Source organism: Equus caballus, chromosome 2 (genome assembly GCF_041296265.1).
Source record: "Equus caballus isolate H_3958 breed thoroughbred chromosome 2, TB-T2T, whole genome shotgun sequence".
Lineage (NCBI taxonomy): Eukaryota > Metazoa > Chordata > Mammalia > Perissodactyla > Equidae > Equus > Equus caballus.
Genome location: NC_091685.1, coordinates 17,828,072 through 17,850,629, shown reverse-complemented (window position 1 = coordinate 17,850,629; position 22,558 = coordinate 17,828,072). Strand labels below are relative to the sequence as shown.

Genomic DNA, 22,558 nt, shown 5'->3' with positions numbered 1-22,558 from the left:
TTGTGGAAAGAAAATTCTAAGATTGAGTAATTAGCTCTAGGAGTCATGCTAGCTCTCAAAAGAGGATGTCCAGGAATTGTCCAGGTAGAAAGGAGAAGGTATGCCAAGCAGAATGTGAAGGGCATAGCAAATTCAGATGTTCGAAGTCATGTTTCAGAGACCTACAAATAATTTATTAGGCTGGCAGTAAAAGGAGGGCTCTGGGGTGGATGGGGTTATTGTAGAAATGGGTAGGCAGGAACCAAACCGTGAACACTGAGGAGTTCGGAACTGAGTCCATAGGCAGCTGAGAGCCTTTGAAGGATTTTAAACAAAATAACGATAATGTATAGATCACTTGAAATGAGTGATTTGAGGGGCAGAGGATGGAAACAGTAGATAAGGACTGTTGAAGTAACTGAGGCAAACTTGGTGAGAGTCTGTACCGACAGTTGCAGCAGAGGGAAGAGGAGATGAAATTGACAAGTTTAAAGAGGATTGTTGAGCCTTTGGTGAAAAAAATACGTTTTGAGGAAAACTTAAAAGATTCATAGTGATGCAACCAGTTGTGGAATTACAAGAGGAAGGAATGGGTTTTTGGGAAGAGGGTGGAAAGCCAAGTTGAGTTTGGTTTTTGGATGTGTTGAGTTTCAGTGGACTGTGGTACATCCAGGTCTAATGATAAGGAAGGCAATGTAAATACAGCAGCTTTATTCTCTGTTCCTTTTGAAGTTTTCAGCCACTTTCATTAGCTAGCAATGAAATGACTCAAGATACTCATAACGTCCCTTTCTTGAGCCTGCGGTTAGGATTTTAAGACCTTTTCTCTGACCCTTACACCTTGTTTCCTTGTTTTGTTAGCTCTTCAGAACTTTCACTCTGCCAACTCCTCACCCTAAGAGTCTAAAGCACCCCCCATCCACAAGTTGTTTTTTGGCTCAGATTTCAGTAGGTAACAGAAGAGTCTTACATAAGAATCTGTTGAAAGAAAAAGTGGCAGAAACAGTGGAATGTGTTAGAGGCTGAGACCACTACTGACTTCTTGGGACCTCGAGCTAATTTCTTCTGTGAGCTTCAGTTTCCTCACTTAAAAAATGAGGGGCCCGGCCCAATGGCGCAGGGGTTAAGTACGCACGTTCTGCTTCAGTGGCCCGGGGTTGGCCAGTTCGGATCGCTGGTGCGGACATGGCACCGCTTGGCAAGCCATGCTGTGGTAGGCGTCCCACATAGAAAGTAGAGGAAGATGGGCACGGATGTTAGCTCAGGGCCAGTCTTCCTCAGCAAAAAGAGGAGGATTGGCAGCAGTTAGCTCAGGACTAATGTTCCTTAAAAAAAAAAAAGGAGGTATAGGTGATCATCTTGAAAGGTCCTTTTCTGTAATCTGAACATGAGAAACAACTAGTGCCCTCATTTTTTAAGTTCCTCCTACTAGAGATTTTTAGCCCAGAACAAGAGAAAACTGTAGTTTGCTTAAGACTGAACTATATCCATTCAGCCACTCCTAACTCCTAACCCCCTGGAAGGACCAGTGGAACCAGACCCTAATTTTTAGAACCCAATTGAAAGTTTGCTTCAATTAAGCCTAAATAGTTGATCCTAAGATCATTTTTTGATTCTGATTGGAGAAGCTTGGTTCCTTTGATCTTTACTGAAGACAGTGTTTTATGTTAAAACTAGCATGTGTGGTTATGTGATAATACAGAAGGTCAAAGGGTTATTTTTGAAGTTTTTAGTACGCTCATTTTTACTTGATGTTTCTGGGATTTGTCCCAACCCTGGCACAGACTGGAGGCACTGACTTTATTTCAAAGAGTTTTTGAATTCAAGAATGCCCCTTAAAATGATAGGTGGAAATCGAGAGTGGCTGACACTCATTTTTCCCTTTTACCCACAATTCTCTTGCTTCACTGTTTCCCCATGTTCATGAGCACATGTGTGAAAGATGGTGGGGAATGATGGAGAGGAAAGTTTTTGATTAGCCTTCCTGGGGATTCCGTCCCCAACCTATCCTCTGTCAGTCCCAGGCTGCCTATTTCTGAGCTGCACTGCCAAGGACATAGTCACTGGATGACAGAGTTAGTCGTTAACCATACATTTCAGTACATGCATACTCAAAGACAGTTCCAGATGCTTTGGGAGGTAAAAATACCAAAGTAAACTTGTTGAAGTGTCTGCCATTGTGGACTTTTAATGTGAGGGCTAGAGTAGCTTAAACATTGTTAAAGTGTGGCAGTGGGCCAGCAGCACAGGCATCACCTAGGAGCCTGTCACAAGTGTAGAATGTCAGGCTCCACTCCAAACCCTCTGGACCAGCATCTGCATCTTAGATCTCCAGATGATTCACAGACGCAGAAACGTTCTATCAGCAGTGACCTAGAACACGAAGTGGGAAGTGCTGTGAGAATTCAGGATAATCACACTTTTTTTAGCTCTGTACATAAAATTATCTTATTGAATTTTCATAACTCCATGAAGTAGGTACTGATAGTATCCTTATTTGACAGATTGAAAACTTAAGATAGAGATGAAGTGTCTTGCCAAGCTGATAAAAGCTAGGAAGAGGGGGCGCCTAGCTGCCAATCTCCACTGACTGGGAAAATATTAGGGAGGGGAACTTAAGGTGAAGGAAGGGAAATGGAAAGTTGCAGGTGGTATTTTAAGTACCAAAAGGGGGCTGGCGTGGTGTCTTAGTGGTTAACTTCTCGTGCACTGTTTCGGCAGCCTGGGGTTTACAGGTTCAGATCCTGGGTGTGGACCTACACACTGCTCATCAAGCCATGCTGTGGCAGTGTCCCACGTATAAAGTAGAGGAAGGTGGGCACGGCTGTTAGCTCAGGGGCAGTCGTCCTCAGCAAAAAGAGGAGGATTGGCAGCAGATGTTAGCTCAGGGCTAATCTTCCTCAAAAAAATAAAGTGCCAAAAATACCACAGTTCTGTCATTAAACTCTGTTGTTTGTGAAAGTGAATAGTGGGAAATAAAGTTCAAAGCGTAGGTAAAAGCCAGGTCATGCAGATCCAACTCCAGCCGTACAACCAGTGTTGACGTTTCCTCGTTTGAGAAAGAGATGGAAAACTGCTGCATGTTGTTTCTGTGAATAACATGTGACCTATGAAGAAGTCCGTTTTTCTTTCTGTAAGAACCTTCTAAAAGTCAGAAAACTTGCCCAGTCCCCTCTCCACCCCACAGGAGACTGTGATGCCTCCTGGCTTTATACTAATTCAGGGGCAAAGCCTCCTATGACAAAGCTGAGATTAGAAAGAGTGGCCCACTCTACTCTGACCTGCTTGGTCTACACCTGCAGGGGTAGATTCTATGACAGACTGCAGTTGGAGGTCTGGCCCACTTTGAGGAAGGTAACCAGGATAGTCAGGAGATTTAAAAACCTGTCAACCTGTATTTGGCAGGTTTAGCCTGGAAAGGAAGACAGGAGGCACAGGAAAGCTATAGCCAAATATTTACTGAGTACATACCATCTGCTAGCTCCTGGGGATGAGAGTGTCGAACGTCACAAAGTAAGTTTCCTGCGTTACGGAGATTAGAGTCTAGTGAGGAAAATGAAAATGATTAGTTAAATCAGAGTCCTGCAAAAGAAGCTCAGACCGGGGCTGGCCCGGTGGTGCAGCAGTTAGTTCACACGTTCTGCTTCAGTGGCCCAGGGTTCGCCGATTTGGATCCTGGGTGTGGACATGGCCCCGCTTGGCAAGCCATGCTGTGGTAGGCGTCCCATATACAAAGTAGAGGAAGATGGGCACAGATGTTAGCTCAGGGCCAGTCTTCTTCAGCAAAAAGAGGAGGATTGGTGGCAGATGTTAGCTCAGGGCTAATCTTTCTCAAAAAAATAAAAAGCTCAGACTGGAAAAACTTCCTTAAGGAAGCAGTGCTTAAACTGAAACCTGAAGAATCAACAGGAATTAGACAGAGAGGATAATCTAATTATGTGCCAAGGCCTTGAGGTGCAACAGCTTGGTGTGTTAGTGACATTGACGAGTCTAGTATGGCTACAGTTGAGAGAATAAATGGGAAAAGGAAAGGAGAGAAGGTTGGATAGATAAGCAAGAACCAGGTATTTTAGTGCCTTGTAACCATGTTTTAGATTGTGGGTTTTGTTGAAAAGGCAATGAAGAACCTATTGAAGGCTTTTTTTTTCAATTTAAAGAGTGGCACCTGAGCTAAGAACTGCTGCCAATCTTTTTTTTTTTTTTTTTTCTGTTTTTTCTCCCCAAATCCCCCCAGTACATAGTTGTATATTTTAGTTGTAGTCCTTCTAGTTGTGGCATGTGGGATGCCACCTCAGCATGGCCTGACGAGCAGTGCCATGTCCGCACCCAGGATTTGAACCAGCGAAGCCCCAGGCCATTGAAGAGGAGTGCACAAACTTAACCACTTAGCCACGGGGCCGGCTCCCCTACTGAAGTCTTGAAAGTAGGTGTTGCATAAGTCATGAATTGCAGTGCATAAATCAAAAAGTCCAAATAGGACATGATGTGGAAGATTACTGAGTGGAGGTGACTGAGTGATGCCTGGCTGGATGGATAGATGGAGGATGACACTATTTAAAGGTGAGCTGAGATACCTTCCCTAGTAAGAAATTCATCACTGGAGGTATTCAGGTGTCCAAGAGGGGGTCAAACAATAAATGGGTTTTTCGAACTAGATTCTTTTTGAAGCACCTTATACTACTGAGATTTACAATACCTTGTATTTGGTTATAAATGTCACCACAAATAATAGTTGCCCTTATCTATTTATATAGTATGGTCCTTTTACACAAATTATCAAATTCTCATTACAGCTCTACAAAGTAGGAATTACTCCCACTTTACAAATGAAGATATTGAACCTCAGGTTAAGTAACTTGGCCAAGGTAACAAGGTTAGTGAATAGTCAAATAGCCAAAATTTGAACCCAGATCCATTGTACTCCCAAAGGCCTATCCTCTTAACACCTACTCTATAAAGCTTCTATATAAACAAGTACACAAATATGGTAATAGGCACTTGGCGAATAAACAGTTAAGGCTATAAAGATATTTGGAATTCTAAGGGACTTTGCATTCACTTAAAAATATGTTAGGAACTGGCCTGGCGGTGTAGTGGTTAAGTTTACGTGCTCAGCTTTGGTCGCCTGGGGTTCACAGGTTCGGATCCAGGCACAGACCTACACACCACTCATGAAGCCATAATGTGGCGGTGTCCCACATACAAAATGGAGGTTGGTACAGATGTTAGCTCAGTGACAATCTTCCTCACACACATGCACAATATGTGTGTGTGTGTATATATATATATATATATATATATATTATATATTCTTTTTTTAACACCTGCTATGTGCCAAGCATTGGGGATACAGGAGTCAAATGGACATAGTCCCTGTCTTCCTTGAGTTTACAATAGAGAAGACATATTAAAACAAAATTGCACAAGTAACTAATAGTTTTAAGAGCTTTGAAAGTGAAGTCTAAGGTGCCATGTAACCAGGATCTAATCTAGTGTAGGGAGTTGGGTAGTGATTCAGTTCTCACAACCCTATCTTTCTCGAAAAAGTTTCTGGTTACCATTCTTTAATGGTTTCTGACCTACGTTTAATCTGTTACAGTCCCAAGTCTTTTCTGAATAACTTTTATTCCTTGCTAGAGAGGATTCTGGCTCTGGTCAGTCACTAGCAGACTGTGGGTTTAACATCAGTAGCAGTCACTCCTAAATCAGGAGGTCATTTCACCCTGACGTAAGTACTATATATTTCCAACAGCATTCTGGACTCCATTTTCTGGATGTGTCTCTAATACATCAAATGACTTGCCATACCTCCTCCTTTTGCAAGAACAAAACTGTAATTTCTTCTCCCCCAGGCTTCCCAAATTCATGTTCTCTGTCTCAGTCAACCAGAAGGACCAAGTTGGAATAGCATCAGACAATATTTTTCTGAAAACTACTTGTCATAACTGGGCCTTTCTCTCCTTCCTTATTGTACCCCTCCTCTCGGTGCAAACCCTCCTCTGAATTCTTGCTGTCCTTGTAGTGGATCTTACAATTTAGATTATACACTGGTGTGTGAACTATGTTTTTTTCATTAAGCTTTTGGGGAACACATCATACATTTTATATTTTCCTTGCTGAGTAAATACGTACTAGTCAGTAAATAATTGATTTGATAACATATCACATAGGTTATGGTGCAGATAGCTAGTGTTCACAAAGTGCTTAGAAAATTATACCATTTGTTCCTAATATAAACCTTGTGAAGGAGGTGGAATCCCCATCTATAAAAAGATGAGGAAAATGAGGCTCAAATATGTTAAAAGCCTTCCCAAATCACACTTTCTAAACAATAGTGACATATGAAAGAGGGGAATACTACAAAATGATCCATTAATAGCCTCCCTCCACATTTCCCGGGTAAACTATTCACTCTTTAGGAAAGCCCTCTTTAAGCGCATCTCCTCAAATCTCCACCGAACCTCAGCTTTCTCATTCGTCATGTGAAAATAATAACTGTCCATTCCATGGATTGTTGGAAATGTTCTATAATTTCACTCTCCAGGAGGGTAGCCACTAGCCACATGAGGCTACTTCAATTGAATTAAAATTAAATTAAATGTAAAATTCAGTTCCTCAGCCACACATCCACATTTCAAGTGACTAGTAGCTACCACAGTTGGACAGAGCAGACACAGAACATTTCCATCATTGCAGAAAGTTCTGTTGGACAGTACTGTGCTAGAGCTAGGACTTGCGAAAGATCAGAGAAAGCAATGTGACTGAAGTGCAAACCCAGGCCAGTGCCTGGTTGGTTTTGAGTGGGAAGTTTCACTGGGTGAGTGGGAAGCAAGCTGACCTTTGGAACAGTGACATCACAGAGCACAGCTCACAATGACTCCAGAACACCCCGGCTCCCAGGCTACTCTCCCTAGCTCATATCTAGGTTCCTGAAGCCTCTGCACATGTAGTTCCTGGAGCTGCTGTCTTACTGAAATGTCAACATCTTCATCTTCTATCTGGAACACCATCACGGATTATCTCTCTCTGAGCTCAATATGGAATTGGCTACAAGCAACTCTTCTGGGAGAGACTAGTGTGCCTCAGCAAACAAATTTGGGGCCACTAGATAATCTTGCTCCGGCTCTGCAAGTTGTCCTGGGGATTTTCTTTTTGATTTTGTTGGGAGTAGGAGTATATGCCTTATGGAAACAAAGTGTTCGGTCAATTCAGGTTATACTCTTTTTGTTACAGAGAAATTTAAATAGTTACAAATTGAAATATGATTAGTTCTCTCCCATATTGCTGCCACTCAGTTTTAAGACCATCAGATGAGCAAGGGTGAACCCTTGTCTCTCTTGGTTGAAACTAGGCTATCCTTAAAAACTTCTACCAATTAGATTTTGAGCATAAAAATGCTCTTTCTCACAATGGTCTTTGGCTTGTCTTAAAATAGATGAAACAAACAGGTTCATAACCTGAGAAGGCAGCATTACCCCCAAATTTGTTGAATCACTTATTCATCTTTGAGTGTCTTCTATGTGCCAGACACCATGTGGGGTACCTTTAATAGGAGTATAACTGGGATCTTGGGTTTGGCCTTTCTGTTCTCACGGTGCCACTGCTCTGTAACTGATGAGGAGGCATGTACATTCATGTGGTCATCGCGATGTTTTCATTATTTACTTGGTTTGACAAGATAGGGCTCTATAAATATACAAGGGCTCTTTTTGGGAGTAGGAGTATCATTGGGATTATGAGAAACATTTAGGATTTTACATCTGTTTAATCACCAATAATAATAGCTGTATTTACTGTATAGTCAAAATGCTATGAGAATCCCAATAATTCCATGAAATGGGTAGAGTTTATTTTCATATGACAAACAAGGTAACTGATGTGCATTGAGGTTTAGTGGAAATTTAAGGAGGTAGGATTTAAAGGAGACTTTCTTAAAGGGTGACTGGTTTGCTTGATAAATGCTGAGAGAAGTTATTACCGGATCATTTCGTAGCATTCACTTATTTTCATATGTCATTCCTGTTGAGGAATTGTGGTCACATGCATTCTCTTAACCTCTGAAAACCCTGCGTGGTAGGCAGGGCAGGGATTATCATCTCCATTTTGTAGGCGAGGGAACTTGGTTATCACCTATCTAAGTTGACATAGAATGTCAAAGCACATAAAAGCTGAGATTTGAACCCAATTTTTAGGATTCCAAATTCAGTTCTCCAAAATTTCATTTGATATAATCCAGCTGAACTCTATCCCCAATAGGGATATGTGTGTATACATATTCATATACACCAATTTCAGTTAGCTAGTAGAATATAAGGCAAAAAGGCAAACTCTTACCTGTAATTCTGGGTTCTTCTCTTGTTTGGTTAATGTTTAGCTCAATCACAAAGATGAATTCACAGCCCACTGAACACCTCGGCCAAGAAAAAGAGGTAGTATAATGAGTGGTAAATAGCATGGGCTCTCGGGTCAGATTTCTGGGGCTTCAATCTTGGTTTCATCACTTGCTGTGTGACCTGAGAACAAACATGCTCTAAACCCGATCCTTATCTATAAGATGGGGTTTGCTAACAGTGCCTTCCTCAGAGTTCTTGTGAGGATTAAAGGAGATGTGGTATAAAGCTTAGCACATAATAAGTACTCAATAAACAGTGCCAGTTACTATTAAAAAAAAAAAAGATGATTGGTTTTTTCTTATCCTGGCAGGAATCTATCTTAGTATAGTAAAAAAAATTTTTTCATGACCAGGAAGTCCAGTTTTTCAGACCACTGTGTTCTGAGAGAACAAACATGGAAGTCAGAATTCCTGGATTCCAGTCCTGCCTCTACCGTTTCCAAGTATATGACCTTAGACAACCACGGAGTCCAAACTGGAAATTATCTAAATGGTTATTCAGTTCTGTTTTTTCTACATAAATAGGTCATGCATAGGCAAGGAAACTCCTAGCACAGAGCCCCTGCATGTGGCAAAATTTCAGCAAATGGTATCTATTATTATAGTCTTTATTAGTTAAATGCAAATAATAATCCCTGACCTGCCTGCCACTCTGTTTTGTGGTGAAGACCAAAAAACAAAATAGATGTGCAGATGTTTTGTTAAACAGGAGGCTTGGCATAGGAATGAGGGATTATTGTTACTATTAGGTTTTCATTTTATTTTGCATCTATAGTAAACCGTGGCATTTCACATGAATAAACAAGTAACGTTCAACTTCTGTTTTATTTTAGAGAATACTGCTTTTTGTAATCACTCTCTACAAGCTTTACAAGAAGGGCTCAGATTTTTTTCAGGCTTTTCTGGTCAACCCAGAAGGAACTGTTCTCCCGAGTCAAGACAATAAGCTCTTCCTGTCCTTGGGTCTGCAAGAGAAAATTCTGAAAAAACTTCAGATGGTGGAAACCAAAGTGAAGGACCTGGAGGGGATGATCAGTTCCCAAATACCTTCCGTGAAGAGGGATTGCTCCTCTGAGCCCTACTGCAGCTGCTCCGACTGCCAGAGTCCCTTGCCCACATCAGGGTTTACTTCCACATCCGAAATGTGATGGACTCCAATCTTTTCCAGAAAAGCACTGTTTCCCTCATGTGTGCGGTGGTGTATCAATAAAGATAGACAACTATACTGAAATTACCCTGCAAGGACTGGCTCTCTATCCACCAGGGCCTAACTTCTTGTGTCTGTGGTAGTGTGATGTGTTTATGGGTGGTTAAAAACGTCTGGTATTGTGGTGCCCGCTTGGTAGGCTGGAGACTGCGGCAGCACTACAGGAAAGGATCGCCAAACTGGAATCCATGGGAGTGGGAAAAGAAGGGAAAGTCGTCAGGGATATGGCCTTGAGCTCCATGTTGAAAAAGTTGGATTGCATATAATAAAAACAGCAAGAAAGTGCTGTTTAAGGGCAATGCTGTGTAGTGTCCTATATAGGTAGGGTGGCCCTTGTGCTGGTCTTTGGCCCAAAGGTAAGTACTGTATGTAGCCTGGGAGTCTCCCTGCATTAATTACTCAGAGGTGGGCAAGGATGGGGGTGGACATAAAGGACACTGACATAAAGGAGACTGTGTAATTTTGTCTAACTTTTACTGCTGCCTACTCTGTGCTAAGCATTGTGATAATCCTTGGGAATCTGTCTTGAGTGTTTCAGGAGCACTCAGTTTAGCTGGTCGGACAGGTAATTTCAGAACAAAGAATTGTAACACAGTGGAGTCATACCTTGAACTTAGGTGAATTCTGCTCATGTGAATCCCAGCTTGACAGGGAGGGGAGAAGGAAAGGAGGCGCCTACGTGCAGGTCCACTCCCGACTGCGGAGATGGGAGTAGATGGTCCCTTTAGTGGGTCTCAGATCACACATGCCTTATAGTCTGTGCATTTTTGCCACAAAAAATGTTTACAGTCATTGACACACTTTGTAACTATCTTTTTTTTTAATTAATTTATTCTTTTTTGAGGAAGATTAGCCCTGACCTAACTGCTGCCAATCCTCTTTTTGCTGAGGAAGCCTGACCCTGAGCTAACATCAGTGCCCATCTTCCTCTACTTTATATGTGGGATGCCTACCACAGCATGGCTTGCCAAGAGGTGCCATGTCCGCAACCGGGATCCGAACCTGCGAATCCTGGGCCACCAAAGTGGATTGTGCGAACTAACCCCTGCGCCACCAGGCCAGCCCCTAACTATCTGACGCCTAAATGAAAATATTCCATTTGGTGTGCAAATGAACAGTGATCTGTTGCCATACTGGAGGAAAACTGGCTATGCTGTTCAACAGGAGACAATATAGCAGTCTCCCAAGTGGCATCTTCTTAAGGGACTTCCAAGGGTAATTTTGATCATAACTTTTGTCCAGTGCACTGGCATTTAAATACAACCCCTGTGTAAGATGAAATTTCACTACACAGTGCAAAAGCAGCTCGGTGAATACAGGGTGGGGCTAGGAAAGGCTTTGAAGAGGAAGCGACACTGAGTTGTCCCATAAAGGGTTACATAGGCAGACAACGAAATGGAAGGTATTCCTGCTGATGGGATCATCGCTGAGCCATAAGAAAAACGAGCGGCCTGTGTGGAGAACAAGGAGAGTTTCAGGATGGCTGAAGAAATGGCTATTTCCAAAGCTACAGTGAAGGATTTTGGCTTCGGGGCAAGACACACCAACCTCATCCTCAAGTCAGCTTTAATTCATGATGTGGTGAACAGAACAGATGGGAGTTATCAACCCTGCCTTATCTGACAGTGTACGTGAGAAGTTTGTTAACTATGCTGCTGAAGGAGTGTCGTGCAATCTTTTGAAGTCAATGTCTCAGTTTTTTGTGCTGTCTAAATTTCAGCATCTTCCTGCGTAGTTCCAGGCATCTTGTCTTGGTGACTGCTCTGGGGTGTAGCAAAGGAAAGTGTCAGAAGAAGGGCCTAGAAGAGAAGACTGATGTCAGGTAATGCAGGGCCTTAAAGGTCATACCATATTGTTGGAAATGGACCTTTGTAGGCCATTAAACAGGGGAGTGACATAGATTTGGTAGTCTGCATGGGAGACAAATAGAATGAGCTAGATGCGAAAGATAGAACAGCCTGTGCATCCTGTTAGGGTGCACTGTGTGGTAGAAACTGATGGGGTCACCTCGTTCCTGGCTCTCAGCTCCCCAGAAAGGATGTGTGATTCACACCACAATCATAAGAAATTGCTCCCAAGTAGTCATTCCTAGTGGGGGTCATTCTTTTCTTGAGATCAGAGCACTTATGTCCAGGGCATCAGTTAAGGGACTTTAGATTCTTGACAAGCAGAGAGTGAAGGCAAGCTGGGGAAAGGGCTGGAGAGCTGTTTTACCCTTCAGGTTAGATGGGGAAGATGAACCGCCCTACACCAGTGTCCACACTTTGGGGAGGAGAATCCTTACTCTCCAAATTCAGTCTCTTTCCTTTGGCTAAAAACCCAGACAGTAGCCTGTTTTCAGACTCCCATTTCAGTCTCCACAAAGACCTCTATTAACACTATCTTTCTGCAAAGGGGAACAAGTAATTATTCACTTTCTATAAGTCACTTCTCTCTCCACTGCCACCACGCTAGTCCCGGCTACCATCATCTCTTACCTGGATTCTTGAAGTGGCCCCTTAATTGGACTCCCTGCTTCCATCTCTGTTCCCATTCAATTTATTCTTACACAGTAGCCAAAGAGACCATGTTACTCCTCTACTTAAAACCGTCCAATGGCTTCTTATTTTCCTCTGAGTTCAAGTCAAGTTCTTTTTCTTTTTTTCGTAAGGAAGAGGTATCCTAAGCTAAAATCTGTTGCCAATCCTCCTCTTTTTTTCACTTGAGGAAGATTAGCCCTGAGCTAAGATCTGTGCCAGTCTTCCTCTATTTCGTATGTGGGATGGCTCCACAGCATGGCTGATGAGTGAGGTAGGTCCACACCCAGGATCCAAACCTGTGTGAACCTAGGCTGCCAAAGCAGAGGACACGGAACTTTAACCACTTGGCCATGGGGCCGGCCTCCAAGTCAAGTTCTTAACTAAAAAACTGTGCATGATGGCATGATCCTCACTCTCCCTCCTTTTTACTCTCTCCACTCTTACCACGCTCTTACTATTCCTCAAATATACTAAGCACTGTCTGACCTCAGGGCCTTTGCACTTGCCGTTCACTGTGCATGGCATACTTTCCCCAGATACCCACACAGCTTCTTTTCTTACTTTCCTTGGGTCTGTGCCAAAATGTCAGCTAATCTGAGAGGCCTTCCTTGAGCATCTTACATAAAGTAGTGCCCCTCATGCCAATATGTTGTATCCTCCTTTACCTGCTTTTTCTTCATAGCACTTATCACCTCCTCCACTTTTACTGTTACGTAATTGCTTATTATCTAACAACTCCTCCATCCACCCCAGCCCACTAAGAATGTAAACTTCAGGAGAGAAAGGGGCTTTGTTTGGTTCACTGCCATAATCCCAGCACTTAGAACAGTGCCTGGTACTTAGCAGACACTCTATTTGTTGGATGAATGAGTGAATCCCAGTCTTGACTTTTAGAAATCTCATACCAGCTTCCTGTTCCCCTCTCTCTGTAGACACATGGTGACAGATCAACACTATGATGGGATTCTTCCAAGTATGGGGAGCTAGTAGCTAATCTTTATTGGGCACTTCTTCAGAGTTACATACGTTGCTAAGAGCTTTACCTGATTTTTCTCATTTGATCCTCACCATACGAAGAAGTAAGTACTATGATTTTCATTTTCCTGTCGAGGAAGTGCAGAGAGGTAGAGTAAGTTGCTAATATGTGGCGTAGCTGTGACTGGCACTCAAAGCAGCCTGGCTCTAAGCCTGTGCTCTGAGCCACAAAGTGTGGGTGGAGGATCTTCTCGGAAGCTTTGGACTAACTGCAGCAGGCTGGAAGGACCCAGACAGGTGAAGACGAGAAGACTCAGGAGGACAGAGCAATGAGAGCCCAAATGAGAGAGAATTTGGAAAAAGTGTATTCCCGTATGTTTTTAAGTTGGTATCTAAAAGTTTTTATCATAAATTTAAATAGTTGCAATGGATGTAAATTCTGGCAAATTGTAAATAATGACAATTTAAGATAAAACTGCTAAACCACTTTTTATAATGTTCGCAATAGAATCTACATAACAATCAGATAACCACCATCATCCATTTAAAATTACATGAATGAGCTTTTTAACATTCGGTAATTCTACACTGTTCTTTTATCACCCCTAACTTATATTTATGTTCTACTCTCTATAAAAGGTTATCCAAATGTAAGACTTTTTATGTTTGAAAAACCTTTTATTGATCACTTCTTTGCAATAAAAACATGTATGTATTAAAGTAAAATTTTAAAAATTTTACTGTAACTGTGTGGCTCTAGATATTAGAAAGAATTCTTCTGAATTGAGTAATCATTACAATTATCTTTAATATATAGCTGCTCAAAATGACATGATTACAAATTTTGATAATACATAAGCATGAAAGGTAAAATTCTACTGGAAACACATCTCTCAGTGAGATGGATGGGGCTTCCCCACCAATTAATTCATGTATCTGAATGACTATTTTTTGCCATTAGATTAACGGGGTTCAGTTTCGATTTTACTTCTTTTTTGTTTTCATAGATACAGTGCTGAGAAATATTGCTCACATAAATAGATGGGATGCTGGTAGTTTTGTTAGAGGATTGTTAATTATTTGGTTTCCTTCTGAGTTATATGCCAAAAATCCAATGGTGTTCCTTTGTCAGCTGACAGTTCAATTAGGTCCACCACTAAGTTTGTTGAAAGCAAAGAAGTGGAAATCATCTGACTTGCAAAAGAATTCATTATTCTGTCATTAGAGTCCTTTACTTTCTCAAGTGACTTTTAATTATACTGATTACTCTCACTTAGAAGTATTTAGGAAGAGTTGGGAAATTCGAGATATTGTTAATTTCAACACATCTTTTAGCATTACAATATCACTGTAATTTATATACATATTAGTTGCAGCTGCAGATTTAGCTCAACTTATTGTAAATAATAATTATGCAAATTAGAAACGTCAGTCTCTTTGTCAAACCAACTAACCAAATCAGACATTTTTCGGTCAGAAAAATTTTCACTTTTCAAGTCAAATAAACGTGTTAACAGGCGTCCCTGCGACATTTCACATTCCTGCGACATTTCTGAATTCCAAGGCAGATATGGCTTGGTCTCAGCTGTGAGTTCGTCTCTAGATAAAGTAAGATCCTTTCATTTTAGGTATTTCTAAGCTACGCTATCCTTGCTTTGCTCCAGGGCACGCCCTCAGGCAAAATGTCGCCTCCGACTTCACTCAGGGTGGAAGAGACGAGATCTTTACAGGAGAATTCTCATCAGGACCGCCCTCTCTCTACCGTGCCTGAATTCAGAGCACCCTAATACCGGTCAAAATACTGCCCTTAGAATGCCCAGTCTCGCTCTCGACTATCCCCTTAGCCTTAGGTACGCCGGGGAGGGCACTGCACAGCCCGAAGAGCACTAGGCTGCGGAAATGGTTTCTAGAGCCTGGGAAGAAGGCTCCTCTCCGGTTCCTCCAGCCTCCGTAGGGCGGGAGCAGCGGCCCACTCTGCGTCAGTTCCCGCTTGTCCTGGCCGGGGACAGCGCAGCACCGGCCGCAGCCCGGCCAGGGCAAGCCTCGCCGCGAAGGGAAGCAACTCTTCCTCGGGAGGCTGGAAAGCGAAGAGCTCCGCCGAGCTGCCAGGCCCAGGAAGGAAGCCGGAACCCTCGGCAGGGACCGGCGTGGAAGGGAGGGGGACTAATGTTCGTGCAACGCAACTCAGCGTGATCAAGGCGTGTGCCGGGGCCGGGTCTGGCGGAGGCCGGAAGTCGGCTTCTGGGCTCTCGAGCCTCTCGGGCCGGAAGTGAGGGGGGAGGGGCTTAGCCTTTTCGGCAGAAACTAGGCAGTCCTTGGGGGCGTCGTCTTGGGGAAGAATGTTTGTGTAACACTGCCGAGTGCACGGAAGGGGTGAGATGGAGGCGGGTATCGGTGCAGTGGCGCTCGGAAGGGACGGATATCGCTGTGACACTGCGAGGAGGCTCTGAGGGGACTGGTGTCGGTGTGGCACCGGCGCACGCTGAAGGAGCTGGCGGAACCGGGTGGCCATGGGGATGTGGGCGTCGCTGGACGCGATGTGGGAGATGCCGGCCGAAAAGCGTATCTTCGGGGCCGTGCTGCTCTTCTCGTGGACAGTGTATCTTTGGGAGACCTTCCTAGCACAGCGGCAGGTGAGCCTAGACGGAGCCCACCTGACCCCGACCCCCGGCCAGCCTCGGTCCGACCCCAGTCCCTGGATGATGGCTGCCGCGCCAGCACCAGCCCCAGCCCCGACCCTGTGGTCCCAGCTGAGTCTCCTAACTCGGCCCGGTGGCGGGGTTGCCTGGCGGGGATCTGGTGTCTCAGGGACGGTTTCCGCAGCGTGATCGTGGGACCCAGGCCGGTTAGGGCCTGGTGAAAGATAGGCAGGGCTTCCGCTTTGTCAGGCTTGAGCTCTTGTGCCTGCCCCACAGCGTCCTTAGGATCCTCTGGCCCAGACTTACCTCCTTATCCTTGGCAGCGACCCATTCAAAAGGAAGCTGCTAAAACTTTAGAATCACAATTTACCCATGACACTGTGTAATCATGCTCACCCACCGGATTAGGACACCATTTTCTGAAAATAAAGATTTCACAATCCTTCCAAGGACCCGAAGGATTTTTTTCCTTTAAAAAAAGTGTATATATGTTTGCCCAAAGAACAGTATTTTCTTGTTTTTCTTAAAAGCATCTTTATTATTCTAGTTTAAAAAGAACAGCTAAGTAGAAAGTGAAAGTTACATAACCATTCCCTGGAGATTATCATAATTAATAGCTTGTAATAGATGGATTACAGATCTAAACTTTTAAATGAGATCGATTTTAAATTTAATTGACCGCTTTATTGCAAACTCTCACTCCTGGTTTGCTTTACCTACTACACTCTTCGGTGTCGTCGCTGAATTGTGTCAACCATGATGGTTTTGAAAACCTTTCTCTTTTTAACTCGCTGGAACTCTTTTTCTTGAGTATTACAGTCTTTTTCCTCTGCCAGTTTGTTCTCTCAGTTTACATTCTGCATGAATTTTTAAGTTACAAAATTTACTTTTCCTCTGTCAGTATCTGGGTTACATCTTGATCTCTTCTTTTAGCTCAGGATGTTCAGTGAGGCTAAGCTGCGTGGCACTAGGTTCTCTGACATGGCTCTTCGGATGGCTTCGTTAGTACGCAAGCTTGTAGACCTAGAGAACATCCTTTGCATAAAGTGAACACGGAGTATATAGTGTCTAAATTGGGAGTGGGTACTGAATATCTATCTGTCTTACTTTAGTAATAAGCCTAGTTACAGGAACTGCTTTTCAATAGAGTCTTTACTCAGTTATGCTTTAGTGTAATGTCTTTAATTGAGGGTTGGGTAAGGTGCACAATATATAGAGAAGCCATTTGTTGTAAAATCATTGTAGAAGATGCTGTCCGTTATATTGTTTGGTATCCCCTGTATTATGTCCCAAGGGCTGAAATTACCTGTTAGAATTTGGTATAATGAGAAAGTTTGTCTTTCTTGACGATCTGATATGCTTCTGTCTCTCATTCCTCAAATTTCCCTGAATTTGGCTTCTAGGACCAAATTTAATGACTAGCCACAATATCTGTTAATACTCACGGTTAGTATATTTGCTTCCTTCTCTCCATGAATTTTCTTTTCTCTATTACAGGATGTATGTTATACCTGGAGTAAGTGGTACCCTTTGTGATGTTACAATTTTGGTTGGCATACACAAACTGAAGTGTGATGACAACCTTGGTTTTACTTTTGCCCAGTCAGCTAGCCTCAGATTCTCTTGTTCTGCTTTTACTTTCCTGCATCAGTTGTTTTCGTGGTCAGTGTACTTGTTCCAATGCAGCGTTTGTGTATGTATAAAGCAAATTCAACAGGCTTAACAAGTTAATGCTGTAAGGCATTCAGTGTTTGATCATAAATGACTTGTAATAAATAATGAGTTGGTTTGACTGTTTCATTAAAGTGTTTTCTTCAAATTATTTCAGAGACGGATATATAAAACAACAACTCATGTGCCACTGGAGTTAGGACAGATCATGGATTCAGAAACATTTGAGAAATCTCGACTGTATCAGCTGGATAAAAGTACTTTCAGCTTCTGGTCAGGACTCTATTCAGAGATTGAAGGCACTGTGAGTAATTTACTTCTTGGAGAGACAATCTATCAAATTGTTTAATAATGTTTGGGGGCCAGCCCTGTGGCCGAGTGGTTAAGTTCGTGCGCTCCACTTCAGCGGCCCAGGGTTTCACCAGTTCAGATCCTGGGCGCAGACATGGCACCGCTCATCAGGTCACGCTGAGGTGGCATCCCATGTAACACAAGCAGAAGGACCTACAACTAGAATATGCAACTATTTACTGGGGGGCTTTGGGGAGAAGAAGAAGAAGAAGAAAAAAAAGATTGGCAGTGGATGTTAGCTCAGGGCCAATCTTTAAAATAATAATAATACTAATAATAATTTGTTATGTTTGTTTTCATTTTCACATTTTTGTGACACAGAAGAGGGTACCACACCTACACATCCCAGGGTGCTTTCTTAACCTTTGTTATTGATAGTAATGGGTGTGGAGCAAAAGAGACGAAAACATAACTGTTTAGTCAGTTGAAAATTGTAGAATATGGTAAGTGTCACGCTGAGGCCAGGTGTGAAGAAGAACCTTATGTTGTAAGTTACTCCTGTAGCAGGCCTCACTTGTCTCCCTGCCTCTGTGTTACCTCTGTGACCTGTCCTCCACGTGGCAGCCAGAGAATCCTGAAGCACAGTTCTGATCGTGTTAGTGTCCTACATCAAACCTTTCACTGGCTTGCTGTGGCCTTCAGGATGAAGTCCAGATTTCTTGGCATGGTTTTTGAGGTCCTTTTTGACCTGGCTATTGCTTACTTGAGCTTCATCTTTTTATTCCTTCCCCCAAGTTCTTTCGCTCTCTTTGTTATCCATCTCATGCTTCCCTTGGTTTCTATGACTTTGAGTCTTTTCGCACGCTGGTGTCTCTGTCTAGGGTGCCCTTCCCCTCCCTCTTCAGTCCACTCTCTCACTGGAGGCTGATGAATCCCTGCTCTTCCATTAGGATCCAGCTGAGACATCATCTCTTCTGAAAAACCATTTGAAACTTCCCCTGTCCTTCAAGTCTGGGTAAAGTAGCATCCTATCATTAATTGCTATCAAAGTGCTTATCACATTGTATTGAATTTGTCTGCTTACCTTGCAGACTGGTAGTTCCTTAAACAAAGGTTACTTTTAATGTCTTGTTCGTAATTTTATTTATTTATTTATTTATTTGAGCAAGATTAGCCCTGTCCTAACTGCTGCCAGTCCTTCTCTTTTTGCTGAGGAAGACTAGCCCTGAGCTAACATCTGTGCCCATCTTCCTCTGCTTTACACGTGGGGCGCCTGCCACAGCATGGCTTGCCAAGTGGTGCCATGTCCACACCCGGGATGCGAACCGGCGAACCCCGGGCCGCCGAAGTGGAATGTGCACACTAAACCACTGCGCCACCGGGCCAGCCCCTGTTCATCATTTTATACCTAGTGCCTGACATATAAGAAGCACATCATTCATGTTTATTGAAAGAAACAATGAGTGACAGGTCATTTTTACCTAGCAAAACAAGGCCAATGTTATCCCCATGCTAAAAGAAGAGAGGCTGTATAGTGTAGAGAAGTGTTTCTCAGTCTTTTTTCATGATCTCCCTTGGCCCCTGACCCTGAATCTTTCTAGACATTTTTTTCTTAATCGTTCCTCCATGAAATTTTAATATCACGGGTGCACTGTATATCTGTTTTGGTACTCTATGTATGTATATCTGTTATACATAAAATAAGTTAAAATTTTTTCTACCCCCAAAAACCAGTTTTTGGTTTTCCACCTCTAAGAACTGTTGAAAGTGCATGGTGTCTAGGTTGGGAGCAAACTCTGAACTCAGGTGGCTTGAGTTTGAATTTCAGCTCTACCATACTAGCTGTGTGACCTCAAAAGTCACTCAACATTTCTGTGCCTCAGTTTTCTCATCTATTAAAATTGTATGGTAATAATAGTTCCTCATTCATAGTGTTGAGAGAATTAAAATTAGTTAATATATGTAAGATGCTTAGAACAGTGCCTGATCCATTGTAAATGCTCCATAGTATTGGCTATTATTATTTTTATCATCATGATTATCATCACTATTCCTCCAGAACTCTTTTAGATCGCCTAGTACCACTAAGAGAAAGATTCCTAAATTGGAAATAATTGAGATCGGCTACCATAATTGTTTCATCAGTTACAGAGAAGGAACTGGCAATTTGTAGCTTTGTTAAATGATAACAAAATTGCCTAGCTAGTCGCAAAATTTGCCTTGACAAATACGGAATAGTAAGACTGGTGTGTTAGAACCAAGTTATTAGAAACCTCTCTCATTTCTTCAATATGATGGAAAATGGCAAAGCTTCTAGAAGAGTTAAATCTTGGTATTTTAGAAAAATTAAATGATCTGAAAAATAAAATTGCATTGGCTTTTGGGGTACACTGTGATTGCTAGTTAATTAGTCTTTTCCTTTTTTTCCCCAAAGCCCCCCGGTACATAGTTGTATATTCTTAGTTGTGGGTCCTTCTAGTTGTGGCATGTGGGACGCTGCCTCAGCATGGTTTGATGAGCAGTGCCATGTCGGCGCCAGGGATTTGAACCAATGAAACACTGGGCTGCCTGCAGCGGAGCGCGTGAACTTAACCACTCGGCCACGGGTCAGCCCCTAATTAGTCTTTTCAATATTGATTTTTTGTTACTTTCTTACTAGTTCAATCCAGGTTTAGTTACTGAGATATTGAAGATTAGTATTAAAACTTGATGCCTTCCACTGAAACCAGGAAAGGTAGCATTATTGTGGATTATGTTTGGCTTTGGTTAACTTATCTGAAGCATTTCTTCTGTTAGGGACAGGGTCCAAGCAGGAAATCAGCCTTCAGAAGAGATGAAAGTAGAGATGGTGAATTTAGACACTATCCTCGTTCTTCATTGACGTTTGATTCTTTGAAGTTCTTTGACTTAACCCCCACATGGTCATTGTAAAATGACAAGAAAACCCTTTTCAGTCTCCTTGGTTGTCACCAATAAACAGTTCCAGGAAAGATGGGCAATAGCTTGGTTGGTATGGTTGGTGATGGTGGGAATTGTTCAGTAAGTTCTAGGGGATGATAGAGGTACGGGGAGTACACGTGTAGAATGAGAGCTTTGTCATGTGCTGCGGCTCAAACTAGAAGCAGTACTGACGGGCTAAGGTTGGAAACAGTAGTAGTCATCCTCATAATATTGTATGGGTAGTGATTTTCACTTCATATGTTGTTTTTTTACTTATTATTTTGTTTGATGTTTATAACAGTGCTCTGAGGTGGAAAGTATATACATTATTAGTCCCTTTGTATGGATGAGAAAACAGACTCAGAGAAATTAAATGGCCTGCTGTTTAATGGCCAGGTGACACTAATAAATGGGAGACCTGGATTTCAAACTCTTCTCTTCTGAGTCTTTAAAATTACGTTGAAGAGGGGCCGGCCCCGTGGCTGAGCCGTCAAGTTCGCACGCTCTGCCTCGGCGGCCCAGGGTTTCACTGGTTCAGATCCTGGGCACGGACATGGCACCGCTCATCAGGCCACGCTAAGGTGGCATCCCACATAGCACAACCAGAAGGACCCACAACTAAAAATACAACTATGTACGGGGGGCTTTGGGGAGAAAAAGCAGAAACAAACAAACAAACAAAAAAGATTGGCAACAGTTGTTAGCTCAGGTGCCAATCTTTAAAAAAAAAACAAAAAATTACATTAAAGAAACCATTCTTGAAAGTCTAGCGACTGCATCACAAATGTGCTAAATTTATCCTCGGGAATCAGTAGCTATATTTACTGTTAGATAGGAAGCACTTTGTGTTACTTTGAAATCCTGTCCTGTTTGAAGACAAGTTCATTAATTCCTGTTTTGTGTTGATTAAAATGAAAAGAAGTTTGTATGCTTTGGTCACAAAGAACAAGTGTAAAGATTAATTTAGACTTCTTTCCCCTCGGTACTTTCTACCTGAGGGAACATAAGCAGAGGCCTTATGTGACCAATTACAGGTGCCACTGTTCACACACATGTGACAGAGCACCCAGAGAGAAAATGTCCAGCCTCTCTGAGACAGACTCTCCTGAAATCTCGTAGCTGTCAATAAAGAGCCCTCTTAAGAAACAGAATAGCTAGGGAGTAGAGTAGGGCTAGAAAAGTTCAAATTGTTGCTTCTCCAATTTCTGTGTGTTTCTGAGTGAGCAGTTTAGCCTCTCTGAGCCTCATTTCTCTCCTCTTTGAGATGAGGATAGATAGGTATTAAACCATATCTCATATGGTTCGTGGCAAGAACTCAGTAAGATAATGTAAATGAAGCACTTAGTACAGAGCTCAAGGCATAGCAGTTACTTAGTCCTTGGGTTTCCTTGGGCAAATTACTTTAACCTTTCTGAGTTTCGGTTGCCTCATCTGTAAAATAGAGATGACTGTGCTTCCTGCTCTGCCTGCTTTTCAAGGCTTTAGTGAAACAGTATATGTAAAAGCACTGGGCTTGCTTTTGTTGGGATCATTAGTTCTTTTCATAGGACATCGCCAGACGCATGCTCAGTGAGATTATCAGTATAAAGAAACTTTATTGTTTGCTGTGCTTTGTTTTTCATTCCCCAAGGTATGTTAGACAAAGTTTGCAACAGCAGTTTCCAAATGAATTCATAGATGCATTCAAAGTTCATATTAAAACTACCCTTGATACTTACTTAAAAGCTGGACTTTTAATAATAGGTGTTCCAGCCTTTCACCAAAAGCATTATAAATCCTTAATTCTGCATTATTTATTAGTATCGAGAATAGGATGAAAGAAGTGCCATCCCAAGTCAATTAGTTCAACAAATGGAGCATATACCATACAGTGCTGCCAAAGCACGTCTTTTGGGAAAACAGGGTTTGTGTCCAAGATCGAGTTAGTTGTAGTAAATTGGAAATA

General features: G+C 42.4%; 2 protein-coding genes and 1 long non-coding RNA gene across 5 annotated transcripts in view; 2 read left to right on the top strand and 1 right to left on the bottom strand.

Moving 5' to 3' along the window:
* Window positions 1-2,214: 2,214 nt before the first annotated feature.
* On the bottom strand, window positions 2,215-8,443 carry LOC138923184 (uncharacterized). The gene is made up of 3 exons (XR_011436438.1): window positions 8,314-8,443; window positions 3,451-3,522; window positions 2,215-2,352 (listed from the first exon to the last, which is right to left on the bottom strand). It is a non-coding gene; the product is annotated as an uncharacterized lncRNA (long non-coding RNA).
* TMCO2 (transmembrane and coiled-coil domains 2) lies at window positions 6,855-9,605 on the top strand. The gene is made up of 2 exons (XM_001503332.5): window positions 6,855-7,191; window positions 9,205-9,605. Exons 1-2 carry the CDS (start codon window positions 6,955-6,957, stop codon window positions 9,517-9,519), a joined length of 552 nt encoding a protein of 183 aa, XP_001503382.1. The 5' UTR covers window positions 6,855-6,954; the 3' UTR covers window positions 9,520-9,605.
* A 5,438-nt stretch (window positions 9,606-15,043) lies between these two features.
* ZMPSTE24 (zinc metallopeptidase STE24) overlaps window positions 15,044-22,558 on the top strand; it is a 53,956-nt gene continuing 46,441 nt past the window's right edge. Inside the window, exons 1-2 of one of the 3 annotated variants that reach the window (XM_014737160.3) lie at window positions 15,044-15,705; window positions 17,540-17,686. In XM_014737160.3, the coding sequence (XP_014592646.2) occupies window positions 15,583-15,705; window positions 17,540-17,686 (270 nt within the window). In that variant the 5' untranslated portion in view covers window positions 15,044-15,582. 3 annotated transcript variants of the gene reach the window in all.

Excerpts from the sequence above, each read along its gene's own strand:
- TMCO2 (XM_001503332.5), top strand. The coding sequence starts at position 6,955 with ATGTCAACATCTTCATCTTCTATCTGGAACACCATCACGGATTATCTC. Across the intron at positions 7,192-9,204 it reads AAAGTGTTCGGTCAATTCAG|AGAATACTGCTTTTTGTAAT; the intron begins GTTATACTCTTT and ends GTTTTATTTTAG.